Genomic DNA, 23,161 nt, shown 5'->3' on the forward strand with positions numbered 1-23,161 from the left:
CTACCTATATCACCTTCTACATGGGTAAGTGTAATGTTCTACATATATCACCTTCTACATGGGTAAGTGTAATGTTCTACATATATCACCTTCTACATGGGTAAGTGTAATGTTCTACATATATCCCCTTCTACATGGGTAAGTGTAATGTTCTACATATATCACCCTCTTCATGGTTAAGTGTAATGTTCTACATATATAACCCTCTTCATGGGTAAGTGTAATGTTCTACCTATATCACCTTCTACATGGGTAAGTGTAATGTTCTACCTATATCACCTTCTACATGGGTAAGTGTAATGTTCTCTTTATCACCTTCTACATGGGTAAGTGTAATGTTCTACATATATCACCTTCTACATGGGTAAGTGTAATGTTCTACCTATATCACCTTCTACATGGGTAAGTGTAATGTTCTACATATATCACCCTCTTCATGGGTAAGTGTAATGTTCTACCTATATCACCTTCTTTACATGGGTAAGTGTAATGTTTCTACATATATCACCTTCTACATGGGTAAGTGTAATGTTCTACATTTATCACCTTCTACATGGGTAAGTGTAATGTTCTACATATATCACCCTCTTCATGGGTAAGTGTAATGTTCTACATATATCACCCTCTTCATGGGTAAGTGTAATGTTCTACATATATCACCCTCTTCATGGGTAAGTGTAATGTTCTACCTATATCACCTTCTACATGGGTAAGTGTAATGTTCTACATATATCACCCTCTTTATGGGTAAGTGTAATGTTCTACATATATCACCTTCTACATGGGTAAGTGTAATGTTCTACATATATCACCTTCTTAATGTACATGGGTAAGTGTAATGTTCTGCATATATCATCTACATGGGTAAATGTAATGTTCATTGTGTAAGATGTATGGGACCACAGTGGCCGAGTCGTTAAGTGTCCCAACATATTACCTCAAGCCCTCCACCTCTAGGTTACAAGATTGAATCCTATGTGGAGCAGTTGCCAGAAACACTGCTGATAGGTGATTATTCTCCAAGTACTCAGGCTTTCCTCCACCAACAACTCTGGCACGCTTTTAAATGATCATAGCTGTTAATAGGATGTTTAAACTAATAAACCGAGTGTTTAAACTAATATGTTAATAACCCAGCATTTATAAGCCGATTCTTTATTGTAGCTAATGATTGGTGCATGTTGTTCAAATTCAGAAAAATGCTATTATGTTTTGTTATTTCTTAGCTAGCCTTCATTGAGTTGAAATGCAATCAAGAGTCATATATCTTTGTTTGTTTGTTTATTTATGTTTTGTTAATTATTTTACAGGATCTTATGAAAAAAAATACAATAATTTAACAGAAACATAGAATTTTGAATTAGTCAAGAAATGTTGATTTGTGTTATATATATTCATTAGAACTACAATTCCATAGGACGTACATATACATTATTATTCACTACTTATTAAAGGGGAGATAACTCATTTTCTGTAGTTATTATTTCTCCAGGTGAAGTATTTCTTGGAGTGTCTGGAGTACTTTCCGTCGTTGTACTGGGGGTTGCTATGAATGCTCAGAGAACCATGATTAGTCCAGAGGTGGAAAAATTCTTACACAGGTATTTGAAATAGCTTATCACAAATCAATAGAACTTTGATAAAAGAAATCCAAAGATTCATTGTGTAATATCATTACCAATTGTTTTAGATAAATGTTTGAACAGAAAGATTTAGTCATGTAGTATATAAAGAAAATTTCTCTTTGCACTTTTTTTATCAAAGATATATTCTGCGTACGGTTGATTTAAAGTTGTCCTTTTAATGAGATAAGACAGGCATTTGCTTACAGTAAAATGGACTGATCAGAAACTCAATTATAAAAGAAAATACAGATGAATGAGTTTTGGAGCATTTGATGGAATATTTGTTAAATTTTTCAATGTAAGATCTTATATACATTATGTACAGAGTTATCTGCCCTTTTGAGTAGGTATTAATTGTGACGTCATGTGTTTATGAGCATAATATCATACAATTTTAATTTCTCTCAAAAAATAATGATGTCATAATAGATACCTACCTGGAAGGGAGGTAACTCTATATTATGCATAGACAAAATAATAAAAAAATAATGTTGTTTTGTGTTGATTATTTTTAGGTTCTGGGAAACCATGGCTTATATAGCCAACACATTGATCTTTATAATTGTTGGCATGGTGATCTCAGAAACAGCCATTTTTGAGATTCATGGAAAAGACTGGTTCTTCATGTTTTCTCTCTACTTTGGAATATTTGTGATCAGGTCAGTTAATAACCTCAGATTCTCATGATGATGCATTGATTCAATTACAAAAAGAAACACCCAGCATTGAATGAATAGATCTAAATAAGTATACCAGGAATGGCAATAAATTATAGTACTGTGGTACACAAAAATGTTTCAATATGTTCTAAAATTCACGTCATAGTGAAAGATTTCAAAAGATTAAGAATTACATAAATTTTCTCCAATTTGTTCATTATTTTTAGAGGGTTAGTGATTGCCATCTTCAGTCCGATACTGCGACACACTGGGTACGGTATGTCATGGCAAGAGGGAATCATTATGACCTGGGGTGGCCTCCGAGGGGCCGTGGGACTAGCTCTGGCCTTACAAGTGGCTCACCACGATGAAATAGACCAGGAGAGTGTTAGTATCAGGGTAAGTTATAGGGAATCATTTTGACCTGGGATGGCCTAAGAGGGGCCGTTGGACTAGCTCTGGCCTTACATGTGGCTCACCAGATGAAATAGATCAGGAGAGTGTTAGTAACAGGGTAAGTTATAGAGGATCATTATGACCTGGGGAGGCTTCAGGGTTTAAGCAACAGAAAAAAGATAACAACAGATACAGATGAAATAGACACTGAGGTGTTGGGGTCAAGTTAATTAACAGAAATAGACAAGTTATACTAAGTTATACATTCAAGTTAATCTGACTTTTATTTCTTATTTTAATGCAAATTCTTCTCTACCATTTTCATAGTTTCAACAACATGAATATTAATAATCAATAACTAATTCCATAATTTTTACATGATGTTCATTAAATTTACAGGTTCTGATTCATGTTTCGGGAATAGTGTTTTTAACACTGCTGGTAAATGCCTCTACTACTGGCGCTCTTCTACAAATTCTGGGTAAGTAGTGATGAAAAAATTAACCTTTAAGCTTTCTATAGGTTTATTTGACAGCATTATAGCATTTCAAGATAGACTACTCTTAATCAATACATCTTAACATTATATCTATAAACTGGTGTATCACATATATATACAAGTATGTATTAAATATACAGAACTGGGATATGACTAAATAAGTATGTTTGGTGCTTTCATTCATGATTTACATGCAGCAATACCACAACAATGGTGTATATTATTCTTTTAGCAATTAAAAAGATTAAAAGATGGGAAGTATTAATTTGTCAGTTTTATTTTTAATATCATGATTTATTTCCTAATGAACAAATTACAATGAGTCTTAAAAAATCTTGATATCTTTTATTGATTTTACATGCAATATTACTATAGTTTGAAGTAATTTCTATAATTGTTTCAGGAATGAGTGATATTTCACCTGCTAAGAGAATGGCCATGGCAAATTCCCTCCGATACTTGCATGATATGAGGGAACGGACACTCAACATGCTCAAAACAGACCGGTATTTAGACATAAGATTGAATTATAGAATATTTCTCCTTCTTAGGCATGAGAGAGTAGAATCCTTGACCAGCTCTGGTATTTGATTTCAAATAGAGTTGTCAAACACAAGGCTGACAGCTGATGTATCTTGTCTTATTTGTACAATTGCATTCATGTCTCCTTGATCAATTTACTTGAACTCAAAGATGTCATTTAAAAAAAAACTCTTGCTCAGAGGGGTTCATGGTAGCCAATTGCTGGAAAATGTCCCATCATAGAGGGCAAAATAACCCTTGCTCAACACAGAAGAAAACTTTTAAATCAAAATTGAATTTAAATCAAAAATTGGTTTGTTTTTGGGAGTCAATTTATGCAGGAAATAAAAAATTTAATTAAAAAAATAAAGAAAAAAAAATATCCTGACAAAAAAGCATTGCCTGAAATGCTGATACTTATACAGCTTTAAACTAGTCATTGCTGTATGACAATTGTTATGGTTGACTTTTTGTTTGTTTTATTAGATTTCTGGCTGATGCTGACTGGGACACTGTAGAGAAATCTTGTGAGCTGGAGGATCCTTACAAGACTACAGAGGAGGAGGTGATTTAAATTGTTTATATTGGAGACTTATAAAAAGTTTCATGTGTCTGTCAAATAAATAGATAATCCTGGTCCAAAGGGAGATAATTTGGCTGCTGAGCATGAAGCTCGCTGAGTGCTGACCAATCAAAATATTGGATGAGGGTTATGATATCACTATCTATTTGAGCTATATATGATTATGGTTTTCCATTCTTGAAAGAAAAATTATGCAATTTGATGTTGAGAAGCATTGCATTGCCATTGCACCACCTCCATCATCACATGAACATTGCTATCAAACTTGATGACATTGTACTTTATGGTTACTTCCCATGTATTGATAACATCACATCTTACACACATCTGTGTAAGTTAGAGTCTGTAAAACTAGAGGATAACATTTAAAAGTATGAGAGGAATGAACTTATGACAGTAAAAAACTTCGTCTTTTTTTTGTTTCCATTAGGGAAATGGACGTGTACTCTTTCAGAATTTTTTTTATTGTAGACTGCAATTGATGCATTTTTTAAAAAGTTATTTTATTTACATTTATTCATCAACCTTATTGTGTTTTTGATCAGTACTTGTGTTATATTTAGGCCCTGGTGGATGAGTCACTAGACATGAGAGCAAACGCTGTGTGTCCCGACTGTGATTCACAACTACCTGCTACCTACACTCGTAAGGAGCTCCGCGATATGACCAACGAGGCTATACTGCGCATGCTTAAGGCAGAAAGAGTAAGAAATTTAACACTCTGTATAATGTTTCATGCATTCAATTTCAATTTCAATGAAAAGATAGTAGTCTAGTGCCACATTGACAATTTTCCTTTGAATTGCAAGTTAAAAATCTACATGGAGTCACTGCCTGATACTGGTTGAAGGTTCATGGTGATTCTTTGGATCCTCCCACTTTTTACCACTACACACCAAAACCTCCCGTGTCCCGACATGTTGGACATTTGAAATATAATACAAATTGACCATGGTTGTCCTTTATATTTGATATCCAGTAGACTTGATTTTGATATAATTATTTTACCTGTAGATGAGTTACTGGCGTCAGTTTGAACAAGGGATGCTGTCTCGGGAAGCTGTACGAAAACTCCAGGAGTGTACAGACATAGCTGCTGATAAGAAGGGGAAGTAAGTGTGTGGTTTAATTTGGTCACATATCTTATGAGTCAGTTTGGACAATATATATTTGTGTATGATGTTTTCCTGAAATGATGAGACAACAATCATATTTCACTTTATATGTGTATATTAATTGAGTAAAATTTAAAAAGGTTTGTATTTTTGCAATATATTGTTTACATCATATTTTTTACAACGCTGTGCAAATAATGTTTTCATCATCAAGAACTATTTAGGAACAAAACAAATTGATAGGAAAAGTGCTAAAATGAGGGAAAAAAAATTACAATTCATCGTTTATCAAATCTCTTACATTGTTATAATGCATCAAATTTAAAACTAAGTACAGAAAAGCTTTGTATTACAATGATTTTCACTGTATTGATATTTTGACCTTGTGAATTGCTTTTTCAAGGTCACTAGATGTGGAAGAAATCAAGAAGAGTTGGGAGGTTCCAGCTATCTACATGCGATTTGTAAGTCGGCAGTTGGTATTATTGTGACATTTAAATGACAAAGGACTGGTTTTAATGAAAAGAGCATGGCAAAAAAGACCAAATTGTACATAAGTCTATCAGCATAAAAGTTATAACAAATATCAGCGTCAAATTTTGGTCTCTTAGTTCAAACTAGGGAGAGATAATCCAGTAATGATAAAAGATTTTATCAGTCTTTTGGCCAGTCTACCGTGGCTGTAAGCTTAAGTTTTTGGCACACCTGCCCGAAGGGCAAGTGAGCTTATGCTATGGTGCAGTGTCTGTCGTCCGTCCATCCAGTGTCAACTTTTCCATTTAAACAACTTCTTCTACAAAACTTGGAGACCTAGAGTCCTTTAATTTGACTTATAGCATGCTGGAATGAAGGGCTACCAAGTTTGTTCAAATGAATGAACTTGACCTTCATTCAAGGTCACAGGGGACAAATAGGCTGAAATATCTTGTTACAACTTCTTTTTAATAACCAAGAGGCCTAGAGACCTGATATTTGGCATGCATGTAACATGCTGGGATGAAGGACTACCAAGCATGTTCAACAAGGGAATGACCTTGACCTTCATTCAAGGTCACAGCGGTCAAATAGGCTAAAATCATTAAAAGACTTTTTGAAAACCAAAAGGCATAGGGACCTGATATTGGGCCTGTGGTATGCTGGGATCAAGGGCTACCAAGTTTGTTCAAATGAATGACCTTGACCTTCATTCAAGGTCACAGGGGTCAAATAGGCTAAAATCTTTAAAACGACTTCTTTTTAATAACCAAGAGGCAAAGGGGCCTCTAATGTGCTTAGGGATGATATAAATTCTTATTTACTTTATTTGTTAAGTATGAACCATACATGATTACCAGATTGCAGATGAGCGATTCGGGCCCATTGGGCCCTTGTTATTTACATGGAAGAGGTAACAATACAGTGATTAACTATTGAATATAGCAGAGATTCACTGCTTTATTGAATTTATATGGATACATCTGATTTATATTTTCAGAGACAAATGATCAAGAGCTTTATAATAGAAGACAACACAGTATGTCCAAAACAGTCGGCCATGAAACTCCTGTACACGACGTCCACCCACAAGGCCTTCAATATTATCATGTACATACTTATCCTAACAGACATGGTCAATCTGTCCTTCGCCCTACTCAGTCAGTTCCACATCTACTGGACAGATAAGGCCTTCATCTTCCGTATCATCAATGTCATCTTCCTCTCTCTTTATATCGTTGAAGCCGTTATTGGTGTAAGTATAATTAAACATATATATGGTCGGGTAGTGCAGTTGTTAAGTCATGAAAAGGTTAGGGGTCACATGCCTGTCACATAGGTTTACTCCAGGCACTCCGGTTTCCTCCCACACTAAGACCCCTTGCGCCCTTATATCTGGGCTATCGAGAGTGATTTGCATAAGTTGTATAATTTGTTTTCTCAATCGATGTAAAATAAGTAGAGTTTATATTTTATATGATTATATTTTCTATATACCTTCAGTCACTTGAACCTTATTTCTGATGCAATCTAGAGCCCTGACCTAGTATCAGAACATCTCGAGATGTACTAGTAATTTTGTACTTCCGAAAGAATTAACCACACTGAAGATTTCAGTGAGGTGACACTCTGACTGTATAACCATAATGATAGGGGTCATGATGAGGTGACCCCAAACAGAGAGTTGTTAGATCTTGTATTAGAGCATATTGTAGAGAATCGTAGTGGAGGGGAATTGCAAGTCTAATCTTAATTAGATTGGTTGTGATATATCTAAAATAATGAGATACAATTTGTTTCTGCTCGTTTTTTTATCCATTACATTTAATACACATTATTTAGTGCTAATGGAATGTCATGAGGCTTTTCAAATGCTCTTTTTTATCATAAATATGATAAATTGATATAACAATGAATATATAATCAAAATAAAGTCCCTTATTATTTATAAATGTTTATTGTTAAAATTGCTGCATTCCTTTGTTTGTTGCATGCATGTTTTTACTTTTCCAATGTTGTAGGAAAAATTCTAACACATTTGTATTGATACTGTTTTGAATATGCATATATCTACTAATTATTATCCACAGCCTTTATTCTTTAAACATGCAGCTGTTTTCTTCTTCTATTGTCAAGATAAATGTTTAAATCTCTTTCTCAGATCCTGGTACAGAAGAAACAGTACCTGAGTAATTGTTGGCACAATTTCTGTCTGTCTATCATCTTTATCGGGATTATTGATGTTATACTCAGTTTTGCCCTGACATCTGTCTATGGAGAGAGTGATAATTTGTCCAATATTGTCCTCACCGTGTTTATCTGCCTACGTATCATCAGGATCTTCAGACTTCTTGAGGTAACCGACATATGTACTTACTACTGAATTATTCTTTGTATCAGAACTGTTGATTCCTGGACTCAATTTGCACCATCATGATTTCTCTGTTTTGCCCATCTTTTAAAAGAAATTATTATTTTTATTTTATCTGAACCTTTTTTATTATTTCACATTTCAATTAAAAAAAACAATCTTGTGTAGATAAAATTGCCTTGTTCCTATATACATCTTTTTTCTAAGTTTTTACTACAATTCCTAGATTGGAAGCCTCAAGTTAAGAAAAGTCTTTTTGTTTTATAAAGAGTAGGAAAATGAATTTAAAAAACAAAAAACAAAACAAAAACAACAACAATTAAAAAAAAACTGTGTTAGAACTAAAGTTCCTCATCTAGAATAACCAAATTACATGTTTGATTTGTTCAGCCAATAATGCCATTGATCATGACCCTGGTAAAGAATGTGATAAGCCAGCACCTTAGTTATGGATATGACGTGGGTAGGGGTTACGTGGCCGGGGAGGAGGAGGTCCGTAAACTGGTCGACCATATGGTGGATCAAAAAGAAATCTCTAAAACTCTGAAACAGGTCAGCGACAATGGAAGGCTGGATGTCATTAGGTGTCTGGGTAAGTCAGTATCCCTACATGTATCAAAAAGATATCTTCTTTTTTCTGTGGTTTGAAAATTCTTTCACTACTAACCTACAAGAGTCATTGGATAAATATCATTGTTGTCTTCAATTTCTACATGATATAAAGATACTCCAATATTTATACACAAAGATTATAAAATGAAAATTTGGATTGGGGAAAGAAAATATTAAAAGGTTTTTTTTCATGTTTTTGTAAGGAGACTTAGTAAAACTACAGAGAATGTATAGAACCAGATGCTTCAGAGCCAAAGCTTTTTATATCTCGTTAAGGAAGTCAGTGGATTACTGTTCAGAATGTTGAAAACAAAAACAACTACAATTATATATATAATCTACATATCTACATGTATATGATTAAAATTAAAAAAAATTAGTGACAAAAACTGTTTTTCATTGGCAGGTATGCTACAAAAACAACACCCTGATATTGCCTTGTCCATTAAAACTAGACAAGCAGTGCGTAGTGTTCTCAACAATCTCAGAGATGGTATACATGAACTGCTCAGTGATGGAATCATTGAGGAAACCGAAGGAATCAAGCTAGAAAAGGTGAAATGTTCACACCTATACAGCTACTTATTAACTTTTTGGATGATTTTACATTTTTCAGCCAATCAAGGCTGGTTTCAAGTTCAACATGATCTATATCAATTAAATTGTTTTTAATCACAAATTGACATTTTAAATTAATTAATTTTATCAAAAATGAACATTTTCAAATGTTATATTCCTCAAAAGCATCTGATACATATGTACTTCTCCATAACTTTTGAAATGCTTTCCCATTGAGAATTTTAAGTTAAGTGATTCCTTAAAGTTAAGGAATGTTGATGAAAATGGGCCCTGGTGTAGATTTTACACGTTACTGTAATTTTGTTGTTTCAGATTGTGGAAGAAAAAATGAAGAGATTACAGAATGCACCACCAAGTCTCCCACTTCCACCTCCAGACAGGATGCTGAATAATGTGTTCTGGCTCCGTAACGATCATAAATTGATAACCTACATCAAGGTAAAGAACTAATACATTTGTACTTAACTGTACAAACAACTTCATCATATAGCTCAAACATCATGTTTTATTTATGCTTAATATGCTTAATTTCTGATAAATGTTTATTTACAGGAAAAAGCTAAACTGCTGACGTATAACTATGAGGATATCATTATATCGGAGGGTGACCCACCAGGAGGAATCTATATCATTGTATCCGGAATGGTTAGGGTATGTAATTTAAGTTTTAAATTAAAGTTTATACTGTTAAATGATATGGGAGTGTAACATTTTAGGTCATCTGACCTGAAGGGTCAAGATGACCTTTTGTCATCATGCATCATCTGTTGTCATGCACCATCCGCTGTGCGCAGTGTGCCTTCCGCCTTACGTGAACTTTCATTCAAACGACTACCAATAACTGAAAGGCCCAAGGTACTGATATTTGGCCTGTAGCACGCTGGGATGAAGGGCTACTAAGTTTGTTCAAATGAATTATCTTGGCCTTCATTCGAGGTTACAGGGGTCAAAAAGGCTAAAACATTTTAAACGACTTCTCAAGAACCAGAAGTCCCAGGGTACTGATATTGGGCATGTAGCATAATGGGATGAAATGCTACCAAGTTTGTTTATATAAATGACCTTGGCCTTCATTCAAGGTCACAGAGGTCAAATAGGCTAAAATCTTCTTGTAAATAACCAAGAGGCATAGGGACTGGATATTGGATTTGTAGCATGGTGGAGATCAAGGGACCTTCATTCATGGTCTAATTCATCAAATATATCAGAACCTGAACTTCTTATAAAAGAGTTCTTTTGTATTGCCTTAATTGTTTGCCACTACTATATTCTTTTGTTTGCCACTAATATGTTCTTTGAGTTATTGTATTGTGCCAATAGTCAGATGACCATTAAGGCCTATGGGCCTCTTGTTTATTATTTTGATTGAAGAACAGTTTAGAATAGAAGCGCAGCTCTGTTTTTGTCAGTGTTTTCATCTTATTTTGTATGATTAGTTAGATAAGCATGGCGGATGAATTAGTAATTTAGTGTTTGGTTTCATTCAATCATATTTTCTCATTTCTTATTTTCTTTTCTTTATCAATTAACGTAATTTTTGTAGCATGTGAACAGGCTTCTTAAAACATTGAAAGACTAATTAATTGTTAATGCCTTTTGACTGAAGAATGCTATTAAAGAAGTGTAGCTCTGTTTTTGTAAGGTAAAAATAAAAACATTTCTTTTCATTTTATTATGTGAAAAGGGCAGAATATTGTTCTCTATTTAGAATTCAAAATTGATGGATGATATGTAAAAAGTTAAAGGTGAAATCGGTTAGCAAGTAATGTTTTTTAACATGTTTCTCTTTCTGCTGATGCTTACCATTGATAATGTGATACAAAATGTCAGAGGAATTGAAGATGATCGTTTATCAGATTCTAAAATCAGTAGCCTCCATTTTCATTGCAATAAGAACATGTTTTGGAAAAAAAAATACCCATAATTGATTTAGAGACCCTTCAAAGACTTCACACAAACATGAAAATTATTCAAAACATTGTTTTAAATCATTTCAACCAATTTATCAACAACCTCTCTTCATTTACGTAACACAGCACATACACATAACAACATTGTGAAACGGTTTTTGGAAAAATCAGACAAAATTGAAAGTATCTAATGAAAGTCTTGATTTTGTAAAAAAAAACATGACTGCAGAGCTTTTGAAAAATCCATTTTTGTTTACCATTAAGAGAAGCAGAAACACCCAAAATCTTAGCAAATCAGATAGAAACTACTATTGTATTAGAACTGAAGTTGATCACTCTATATCTACAATGGTGTATTCCCTATTTAGAAGTATTTACCAATTATTAGTTTGAGATGAAGATCAGCCCTGACCGTCATCACTCAAACCACGGACATTTCCATCATTATTATCCAACTGCTCATGTAAGGTGGTATATTGTTTTGTTGTTTGTATATTTGTTTACAGATTTTGTTTAGTTGTTGATTGGTTGACCTAACATTCAGTTTTTTACCAAGTGTTTGGTGTTTAACAATATAATTTGATTATATTTCCCCATGAAATGATTTCTTTAATTGAGGATAACAAATAATACCTGTTTCATTATATATTTCCATAATTTTTCAGAAGAATAATGTGCTGAAGATATCTGTTATTTCCCCCCTTAAAAATGAAATTGGTATTAAAATGGCAGCATTGTAGAAAATCTAAATTGAACGAACAGAAATTCATGTTTATGACTTAGTTAGAATACTGATGTATTAAGTGATCTCATTGGACAGTCTTTGGCACATGTATTATAAAGCATGGTTTTATTTCATTAACGAAAGTGACAAAAAAAAAAAAACTGAAATGAAATTTCCCTTAGAATTACACGATGTAAATTAAAGCTACCATTTTTAACCTAAATCTTTTCAATATCGATATTCTTGAGATATGCACCGAGCAGAAATGTTGTTAAAGTGATTACGTTTTCTGTGATTTAGAATGAGTCTGTATCAATTTTATTTATGAATAACCCAAGGAGTTGAAAGACAAACAGGTGATGTTTTATCATTAACGTTGGCTTGCATTGCTACCTCAAACCATTGTTATTCAGCATCACAGTTGTTATATTAAACCTTGCCCACAATATTACGTCGACACCCGTTCGACAGTGCTTCAATCCACACGGAATACTTTGCTCTCCAGACCTTAATTGTCAAAGCTCTTGGTTATAGAGGATTTCAGTATTGTAAACCATGCCATTTGCTGTTATGAAGTAGTTCTGTTTTTTGTCTTCCTTTGTATACTTTTTTACTCTTAGTTTGGTGTTTTGATATTTTAATCATGTTACTGTTAGCTTTTCATGCCTTTAGCTTCAAACACGTGGAGTTTGCCAAACAGATATCATTTATGCCGGGAGGGAAATGGACGGTTTTTGTTTTGTTTTACAAAAACAAAATTTGTTTTTTTTTTCTTGATAAGTGCATCATCATCAGTGTTTTGTTTTCAGGGTATATTTAATTATTTATGTGACTTTCCTATCATATTTACTATATTTTTATTTAGCTGGAGAAGTTAATGTCCACCCAAGACCAGGTGAGATCACAGACCTCCATCCTAGAGCTTCTAAAACACTGTATACTGTTCATATTCGTAATGCAGTACTTAACCTCTAGTGAACAGACAATGATGCTGCGCCATTATTTTGTTCTAAATTAAATTTTGTTTTCGAAAGTACCTCTCGTAAACTTATGGCACAATAGTCAATGTTTGCTCATCGGAATTCGATTAGATAACTGCATAACGAACAAAACATCTTAATACTGATGTTATTGTATCCAAAGTGTCACAATCAGTATATCACACTAACTCAGTACACGTGTACTATACTACCCATGACACTCTGTCCTAGGGTTGCGCTTGTATTTATTGAAAATTATGCCTTATAATTAGTCTTATCTGAAATATACCGTATAGCTGATTTTGTTAATTTCATGTCAAACAGCAATAACTACCAGTTAATCATCAATCTTTTCCATAGTTTTGACCTTGTCTGTTTTGCCAAACCTTTTTACCAATTACGGTTACAATTGTGCAACATTAGTCTCTTCAGATCAAAGGGTTACTCTGCATTAATTCAATGCATTTTACAATTGACTGTTGTTTTTTTCTGTAATAATCGTGGTTTAATTTATTACACATACCCGGTATGTAAAACAATTCTGTCAATGTTACATTGTTAGATTTTTTTGAGCGCGCATTGTAACTGAAAGACCTCGAACACAGTTTTTTTCCATTAAAATGAGGGCTTTAATTCCGTATATTGCATCCGACATGAATTCAAGTGATTAATTCCATACCAAATAATAGGAATTTACATGTATTGGTTAACAGTTGAGCCTCTCATGTCTGTTAAAAACGTAAATGAAAACGTTTTTTCTAGCCTGAGCAATTCGTGTTTATATGATTCGGGTATATCGGGATTAATATTTGACTGTTTTGCACATAGCCACGAAAACATTATATTGGAACATCATGGAATTTATCTTATTGTCACTCATCGACAAAACATTTTCTCACACGGTTTTGAAATCATAATTTTTGACCTCTTTCTGTTGAAATATACGTAGATATTATTTAGACAGCTATTATCAGTAACTAGTAACATTATTTGATCGGTATGAAACCCGGCTGAAGAACCAAACCTGATGACTTGATATCATTCTTTAAGGGCTATGTTAAGCTTTCTATAAATTCTAACATCAATTTACCTTTAATTACGTTGCTGTATCTACATGTATACTGAACACTCCTTTACTATTACGATTGAGTGATCCTGCTAAGCCCTAAATGTTCATTTTACTTCATAAATATATAACACTCACGTTTCGCCTCATCGTATCATGTAAGCTAACAGCTAACTTGTTCCCATCTTCCAATGCACAAACTATAAAAAAATACTCCCACCCCCTCCTGCATCCTCTTTTGTACATCTCGTCTCTGTCCTGCTTCTATCGTGAAACTCCATTTCTCTTCCCTATTCTTTACCATTATCCTTTCCATATGAAATGATCAACGATATCTTTAAAGCTAACATTATTTTTCTTGCTTCACACTCAAACGCAGTATATGTATGTATTACACTAACAAAAAAAACCTTGCTGAGCTTGTGTTTCAAGTATCTTGTACATTATATCACTCTAATGTCTTGTTTTAGTAGCACTTGTATAATCATTACAGTCAAATATTGTGATGTTATCTAAGAGAAAATCAATGTTTTGTTCTTAATTTGCAATGAAAATTAAGAGACCTTTATAGATTACGTAGTTTCTTATCCTTTACCTGACGATAGGTTCTGTAACCGGTGTCCACATTTGTTACTAAATGTCTTCACTCTTAACAATATCAGAGTTTGTTCTATATGATATTTTTGTCATAGACGTTTATGTTTGTCATCTACGATAAGACAGGACTATTTATGGTTTGGGTCATTTTTGGCCCCAAAAATGACTAAGTGTTAAGAAATTAAGTTGTTGTATTTTAAATATTTAATGCATCTCTGATTCAACTGCAATAAGTGTTTTCTGACTTTGCAGCTTTAATTGGAATGGTAACCAAACAAAATATGCATTAACTATGCGAATTTTCAACTTTTGACAGATTTGTGAGCGACAAAGATTGCGAACCATACATAGTCCTTTTCAATGACAAAAAAATGCATTTGGAATGGAAGCTTTTTACTACTACATTTCTGAAAAGGTTTCTTAGACATTTTTTAATGCATCTGGTCCACAAGTATTTATACTGAATTTTGAACTGTGTGATTTGAACCTTACACCTAGGCACTTGTGTACCGTCCACCACAACCAACTGGTAACATCCTGCGTAAGAAACGTAACAATCGTCACTCCAGGGTAATATATTGTCAGTTACATGTATGAATGGGGCAATGCTGGACGCCTGCCTTAGCTGTAACCATGCTTGCAGACTCCTTAGAGGATGCCTTGATATAAAAATCAATTTATCTTACATATGCATTATATTGATTATGAATTCATAACATCACCAAAACCGATATATTCACACGGAAGCACTTGATTTAAAAACAAATGCTTACTGATTGAAACAAAATCAAATATTTCTATGTATCCTTTTAATTTGGAGGCATTGCCGTTCTAGGATTTACTAAAAGTGTAATCTGTGATAACGGTAATGGATTACTTTATGGATGATGTAATACGAAATATACTGCATTGTACTATAAAGTGTTTTGTTGCAGCTTCCAAATAGAACATAAAGAAATTGACAATTGCACCAGGCATGATTATATTAATACTAATTTCAATATACCAAAATGCATGTACAGTTTCACGTTAGCATGCATTCACAGAGGTGACCGTGATCGAATATTAGTCTCGACTGATGCTGGAAAGTTCATAAATATTACATAGGAACAGGTTGTCATCAGCGCCCATGCGATAATAACAGCCTTCGCAATTACTAGGCTACATATACATTTATTTTGATGTCTACATTATCAACAGTCGTCCATGTTTTGATCTCAATTACTTGCAACGTTGATGGATTTAAAACATTCATTGCAATTATCAGCGAATATCAATAAACAGGCAAAATAGTATAATTCAAAAAATGTTTCTATATGTAAATATATGTAAACAATATATCTAATCTCGATTATTAATGATGAAACGGAGAAACAAAATCTTGTATAGAAATGAACAATGTATTCTACAGATAAAATGAAATACCGGGGGTAAAATTGGATGCTATTTAATATGTAAACAATACACCGGGTATTAACATTGTATCGATCGATATTTGTCTTAAACATGTATAAAGGTAAACAAATAACAAATACATTTATGAATCATGCTGAATAATGTATGATATACGAGCAAATTATGTGTTAATATATGTATTTTGATTTTATAAGCAAGGTTATTTTATCTTCGTAGTGATAAAGCATTCAATAAACAGTAGTAAGTAATTAGTGCTGAGCTTAATTAAATAATAAACTTTCAATCTCTAATTATAGCAAGTGATGCGGAAAGTAGTTATCGATTGTATTCTAAAGCTGTTAATATATTTCAAATATATTTACCACATAAAAAGGTCTACCAACTTAGTGAGCCATTTTTCTGGGTAACCAATCATATCCCAAACACTTAATGAATATTTCAAAAATCCTCGTTGGGCCCCTGTTAGTTTTATAATGACATCAATTAGAATAATATTGGTGGAGTAGTAACTTGTTGCTTTGTAAAATTATTCAATTATGCCGAAAGTTACAAATTGCATTTTCCATTTTGCAACTGATGACAGTTCTTTAATTTCTAAGAGCGCTTTTCCGTTTCTCAAGGTGTTACTGTTCAGGGTTAGTAGTAACTTAACGCACATACGTTATTTTTATTTCCAGATATATGCCATCACCGATGTTTAATATATTTCATCTTGTTGTTATTTTTCTAAACGAATGTCTTACTTAGGCTTGGTAAATTTACATTACACACTGCTGGTGTACTCATGTAAAATGAATTATATTTTTCTCTAGAAAAAAAGAGCTAATTTAGCATTACCATTATTCTTTTACTGTTTTTATTCATCTGAAACATCCTATTATCACCATTTGCGTATTCCCATGCTCGGAAAATCATGGCCATATCTGTAATCTACGAATCAGCGAGTCATTATAAGTAATGTAATAAGAGATATGGAAATTAAACATCAGTGTTTTGTCATTTTTTAAGATCATCTGTCACCTGTTTCCGTATAATATTGACTAAGTCGTTGTCAGTGCTACATATGTGTATGCAGCTTTTCGGATAATGATATTCAGTGCTTATCAATACATCATATAGCAGTGCAGGTGCCAATCACTTTAAAATACATGCTTATTTGCATAATGGGAAAGCATGAAATAAGACTTAATTTGTAATTTCAAAAATAGTTGATTTAGGTACGATTGATATCATATCTACAAGATATACTGTATATATAAGTATAAGATTAAAAGAATTATCTGGATGTACTTATTTATACGTTCTATGACTTTAAAAGTAATATTTTAGCATTTTGTACGCAGAAATGGTGAATAATGTCTCAAAAATATACAATGAAATGCAAGCAATATACTGTATAGTTGTAATTGAATTATGTTATTATGTTATTTTTTCCAATGTATTTAAGTAATTGTTTTAGATGGTTAAACCATAGTCACCTGTATATTTCTGTAGCTTGAGTCAACGTCCCAGCCTGGTAAACCCATTATGGAAGACCACCCGTCAGGGTCACAACTGGAGTTCAAATCCAACCTGATTGACTTCCTCACAGCTGGTAACATTATTGGGGAAATGGGATTCCTCACGAAGAAACCTCGATCAGCTACTGTTATTTGTGAAACGGCTGTACAGGTAGGATGAACTGTTAACATACATTTTAAGATCTCAAATGTGTCGGATATTTCTATATTTTGGACTGAAGGAGGCCCAATAGTGGCTGAATATACATTCCATAGAAATGATTTTTGATTTTACTTTATATTTAATATGTCATTTTAATATTTATTTTTGTATTATCAATATACTAGCTTTATACCGTGTCTATCTAATTAGGATATTTATATAGAACTGAGAATATCAAGCACACATGCAGTATTTAGTGAACTTCTATAAAAAAAAAATTCTGTCACAGCTAAATACAAAATATGCTTGGGAGTTGAAATCAAATTCTTCTTTCCTGGTTATTATGAAATCACCTCTAAACTTCAAAGGTAAAGGCTATCTTCTTTTGGCTTTATTATGAGAAGGTAATTTTCACATATGACAGAAATGTTGTCTTAATTTGAATATATTCAGTTTGAATATTAATAAGAAATATTGAAATAATATATCTCTGCTGCAGCTCCTGTTCATCAGCCTGGACGATATGGAGTACGCCTTGACCCACTTTAACGACAGCGATCCGTCCTTGGAATACCGCCTCTGGCATGTGTGTGCCAACCGTATTGCCACCAATGTGTTGTTGAAACAGATGTCCTATCAGGGATGGACTAAGGAGAAAATCAAACTCCGTCTGGAGAACTCGTACCTCCTTGATTCTGATGATATCGAAATTTTCACGGTTGATTCATCAATGTCAGATGTTGTTCTTGTAAATGGTAAGCGTTTAAATGCAATAATACTTACTTGTTAGATTAAAGAATTTGCCAGGAAAAGATAACAGATTGATACAATGATACGGAAATTTAAATATATGTTTGATAATTTTTAATCCATGATTCTGAAATATTTCATAAATAAACAACAAAAAATATGGAGGGGGGAGTTCACACAAAAAGTATTTAAAATAAATGGACTAGACGTTTTCACAACATTTTTGCAGGCTTTGCACAAAATGCGTTTACACAAGAGGAAATAGTTGGGCCAGCATACATCCCGTGGACCATCCTTAAGCTTGAGTTGCTGGTGAGTATGTAATTGTGGCATAGCAGGTTACAGCTTTGTTATTATTGTATCTGTAGCGATACTATGCAATTTGACGTTTTTGTCAAGAGTAAGATGCTTTTCGTCTGATGAGATGTATATCTCGTAATTTTCTTGATGCAAGAACATTATTTATCACCTAAATGGCCCTTTTAGTCATGCCATACGACCATGTCATAAATATCGTTAGACACGCAAGTAATAACACTATTGTGACCTCACAGGTTATAATGACGTCATAACCAAAATTTTACTAGCTCTATTGTCTTCGTAATCGGAAAAGCCAAATACGAGAGTCTGATTTCGTCACTCTAATATAGGAAAGAAATAAAAGGTTTTCTCTATATATCTAAATATATTTTTACAATCATTGCTACACAATATGAAATTTAACTCCTTCAATAATTTGATATGCCACTCATAGACTTCGTAGTACAGACTCGTAACATATCAAATTATTGAACTGGTTTAATAATTTTCACATTACATATCCTCTCATGTAAGATCATCTATACATATAATACTATTTTGGTTCATGTTAACACCTTTTATTTGTATGTCCAGCCTGACAAGGGACCAAAGCCAGTGTTACTGATAGTACCAACAGAGGTTGGACAGCCGCATCACACCAATCACAAGTCCAGCCACGATGTACGACATGGCCACGGTGCTTTTATCTCGTCCATCTCACAGCTCTGTCTCAATCATGCCTCAAAACATCGCAAGCACGCAGAGTCCAAATGGAAGGTAAATTCACACTTACATTGTACTAGTTTGGATATGCATAATAAACCGTTTTCTGGAAACCTTTAGAGTTAATATTACCTACTTGTACAAAGCAAATAAATTTATGTAAGTGCGTATGCTGGATGCTGCAGATATCATGAAATTATGTTGACTTCACTTAGGTAACAGAAACATCGAAAAAAATGCAATATAGTCAAACGATTGGAACAGAAATATAGTCAAACGATTGGAAGAAATGCTCGATACCCACTTACATTGTAATAAAATTGCAATATTCTGAAATCTGTTTTAACAATTCATGTAGCCTTTTAATGCATTTTTAAATTGATTAAATGTACGTTTTACGCTTATTCTATTTACACATACGACACGCTTACAACAATACCAACACTCACTTTACTTTTACAGCAGGATCTCGCACGCAAACGTTCAATACAGGTATGAACATGTACAATGTCACCTGTCTTTGTGTTTGTTTTGCACCTGTGTGTGTTTGCACAACAACATGTCAAATGTCTAACTGTCTTTGTGTCCTTTAATATACACCTTACTTACAGTAGCTATAAAACATCAGATTGGTCCCGTTACACTAGTGACAAACTTACATAATCACACTCTATTTTTATTTAGTTTACAACTGAAACATTTTCAAGAAAAATATTGATAACTGTGTTCAATACTAAAAAAAATTGCCAAATCAATATACCATGCCTCTAAAATACGAGATATGACAAACGTGTGACTTTAGATGGAATGGTTTTGACAGGACTAGGGTTTTTTTCTGCAAATCGTTTTAAATATATGAGTTTTATATAAAATATCCTTACTGACTGATATTGTTAAGAGCATGCCCAAATGTGTCACCATTTTACAACAGAAAATGGAATATTTGTAGCATATTGATATTAGGAACTGGTAAAAGTACAGTTTAATATTGAAAAGAGGCAATCACATTTGCTTGAAAGATAATTATATTTCACAATATAAGAGTGCAGCGCAATCAGTATTCATTTAGATTAACATAGCAGTATGCCATCTTTATATTTATGTCTACAATTACTTATAGTCAGGATTAGCATTATTATATAAAACGCTGCTTTCTAAATTAACAAAAATTAAAGGGATATTAAAATTTACCGACTAAACACATAAATAATTTTATGCATTTGTAATAAGTAGATTTGTTGAAGATCACAAGGAAAACACACACAAAATAAAAAAAATGAAAAACCCAAAACAATCAAGCACCATATATAGGTATTTGGCCATTATTTAACTAGATTTATCCATTGACATATAACTTAACTTTTAATCCCTTGAAAGAACTGTTAAATTTGTATGTTAATCATTTAAATCTATTAGTTTGACGTTTGTGTTTGTATAATCGTTTGTGCTTTTTTCTTTCTTTCTTTCTTCTTTCTATCCTTTTGCCCAAGCGATAGCAATGTCTCAAATATAAGGAAACTTCTAAATACGTCGGTTTCTCTAATTAGCTATTGTGTCATGTCTAGCTATTTTGTAAATATATGTACAGGTTATGTGTATTATACAATACAATACGTATAATAATGTTTGTCTGGATCTGGTTGATATCATATGATATTGCCTTATTACTAATTATAAACAACAAAATAGAGATTTGGTGAATGCGGTTCTGATACTAATGGTTCTGTCAATTGTTCTGTTCTCAAAGTGTATGATTTGTATTGTTATACTGTTTTCAATAAGAGGAGTTGGTGCTTCGGTAATACGTGTGAATAAAGATGGGTTTATTCTAACACTTTAATTGTTGTTCCTAACATTTCTATGTGTAATATCCGGAGAAAGACAGTATTACTGACATGCATGCATTGTTTATGTTTTTGATTTGCAGAAAGTTCAACAAGCGAAAAGTCTTGGAGTATTATTTAGCAAGGGTCGGATAAACGATGGAGACAAACGAGAAACTGTAGTATCAAATGGGAGCATCAACAGGCAAGTCAGTCCTGATGGCGACGTGGAGGACGACAAACTTTAGATCAATTATTTGCGTGTCTAATTCACAGCTGCAAAACGTGTAGCGTCTTGTAAAGCCAGCACGTGCAGCATGCTTTGATTGACGTGACCTTTAGAGAAGCCATGTGCTTCCTGTGATATTTAATGCAGTTTTAATTATTTCTATGTCCATAGGGAACTTTAAGTAGCAATTCCTTTTTGTAGTTCTTATGTTGCAAATACGGGTAGATAGAGGTAGAATCGAAATAGCTTGTACCCATCCATCAGTGAAGACAAATTATCTACAAGCATAGCGACATTGACTGTCTTTTTGTTACGTTAGAAGTGTCCAATGTAAACAACATAGTTTTAAAGGTAGGTTTCGCCTAATGAAATATAAAGACTAAGAAATTGAAATTTATCCTGTACATAGATATAATCTTCAGATCATTTTCAATGCATACAGCGAACAATATGGGTGGTCAGTTGCCTAGCTTGAACAGGGAAATAGAGCAAAGTCAAACTTTACATAGAGCGTGACGTATTTTTTTCCAGAACGAGGCCGCATCAACAAACGGAAGCGTGCAACAAAAAGTCAGATAACAGTGACAGTTTGCCACGGCATGTTTAGTTTTAAAAAAAACCAGCAACAACAAATCGAAGTGCGATGGACTGTTTATACATATCATATAATCATATAAAACACTTCATGTTACTTACATACGCTCGCTAGCTTAGTACACCAAATTATATGTAGTAAGTTAGTCTGCGGCTGTATGTGCGATGGCATATGTGTTTACGAAAATTTAACTCACAACGTGAGTCCAAACAGATCCGGGCAAGTTCCACTTGAGATGTGGCTTTTGTTCTTCTATTGCTACAGGCCATCTCTGAATTTCATTCCCTAGAGATATCCTAGGGTGCTACCGATTCCATTCTAATTTTCTTATCTTTGTTGCCGATTCAGATATGTATTTTTTTATCTCACATGCTTTCATTCAGCCATTTTGTTTGCTTTTAGTGCGTAACAATGCGCATACGCGAAACTTCGACAACACAATCCATCGCATCTTCATTTGCATACTATTTCATCAGGCTGACATCGTAATAAATCAAGAATTTCCTTCAATTTTTTTTTCACGACACGTTTGTTCAATCTCATACGCATAAAGAAATCAAATTGAGGTATTTTTAATATGTTTTTTTTATCTTTTCTTCTGTTTATCGGATTTTACAAAAAAAATATTTATTTGGTTTGGCGAAACCTACCTTCAAACAACCGAATGACAATATCTTGTATATAACAGTTATTGTGGCACTAGAAATGTCCGAATTGTCTAATAATGATACAGACAACTGACATCTATTAAACGTGTAAAGACTTAATAAGAATAATTTTATATTTTAACTGTTTTATGTTTCCACCATGATATGGAGACATTCAGTATGTCTGATGTCCATTCCATCCCGTCTTGTTCCGTTTTAATATGTGGAGGTGAGGGCAATTATATCTTAAGACTTTTAATACTTATTTAATCTTAAATCCTCTAGTTAATACAACACTTACCAA

The 23,161-nt window shown here is 33.3% G+C and overlaps 1 protein-coding gene across 3 annotated transcripts in view; it reads left to right on the forward strand.

Annotated features, from left to right (window-relative positions):
• Positions 1-23,161, forward strand: part of LOC138329323 (sperm-specific sodium:proton exchanger-like) — a 50,410-nt gene that overhangs the window by 21,455 nt on the left and 5,794 nt on the right. The window contains exons 1-24 of one of the 3 annotated variants that reach the window (XM_069276231.1): positions 766-785; positions 1,493-1,601; positions 2,141-2,284; positions 2,512-2,683; positions 3,080-3,161; positions 3,583-3,685; positions 4,188-4,266; positions 4,848-4,988; positions 5,299-5,396; positions 5,803-5,863; positions 6,874-7,128; positions 8,035-8,229; positions 8,635-8,836; positions 9,263-9,411; positions 9,748-9,873; positions 9,988-10,086; positions 12,935-12,964; positions 15,211-15,282; positions 17,623-17,799; positions 18,290-18,545; positions 18,770-18,852; positions 19,435-19,617; positions 20,026-20,055; positions 21,491-21,591. In XM_069276231.1, coding sequence (XP_069132332.1) covers positions 782-785; positions 1,493-1,601; positions 2,141-2,284; positions 2,512-2,683; positions 3,080-3,161; positions 3,583-3,685; positions 4,188-4,266; positions 4,848-4,988; positions 5,299-5,396; positions 5,803-5,863; positions 6,874-7,128; positions 8,035-8,229; positions 8,635-8,836; positions 9,263-9,411; positions 9,748-9,873; positions 9,988-10,086; positions 12,935-12,964; positions 15,211-15,282; positions 17,623-17,799; positions 18,290-18,545; positions 18,770-18,852; positions 19,435-19,617; positions 20,026-20,055; positions 21,491-21,591 — 2,951 coding nt within the window. In that variant the 5' untranslated portion in view covers positions 766-781. Of the gene's footprint in view, positions 1-765; positions 786-1,492; positions 1,602-2,140; positions 2,285-2,511; positions 2,684-3,079; positions 3,162-3,582; positions 3,686-4,187; positions 4,267-4,847; positions 4,989-5,298; positions 5,397-5,802; positions 5,864-6,873; positions 7,129-8,034; positions 8,230-8,634; positions 8,837-9,262; positions 9,412-9,747; positions 9,874-9,987; positions 10,087-12,934; positions 12,965-15,210; positions 15,283-17,622; positions 17,800-18,289; positions 18,546-18,769; positions 18,853-19,434; positions 19,618-20,025; positions 20,056-21,490; positions 21,592-23,161 lie in introns of those variants that run through there. The other 2 variants (XM_069276229.1, XM_069276230.1) reach the window with 2 other exon arrangements.

This window comes from Argopecten irradians, chromosome 8 (genome assembly GCF_041381155.1).
Source record: "Argopecten irradians isolate NY chromosome 8, Ai_NY, whole genome shotgun sequence".
In the NCBI taxonomy this organism is placed as follows: Eukaryota; Metazoa; Mollusca; class Bivalvia; order Pectinida; family Pectinidae; genus Argopecten; species Argopecten irradians.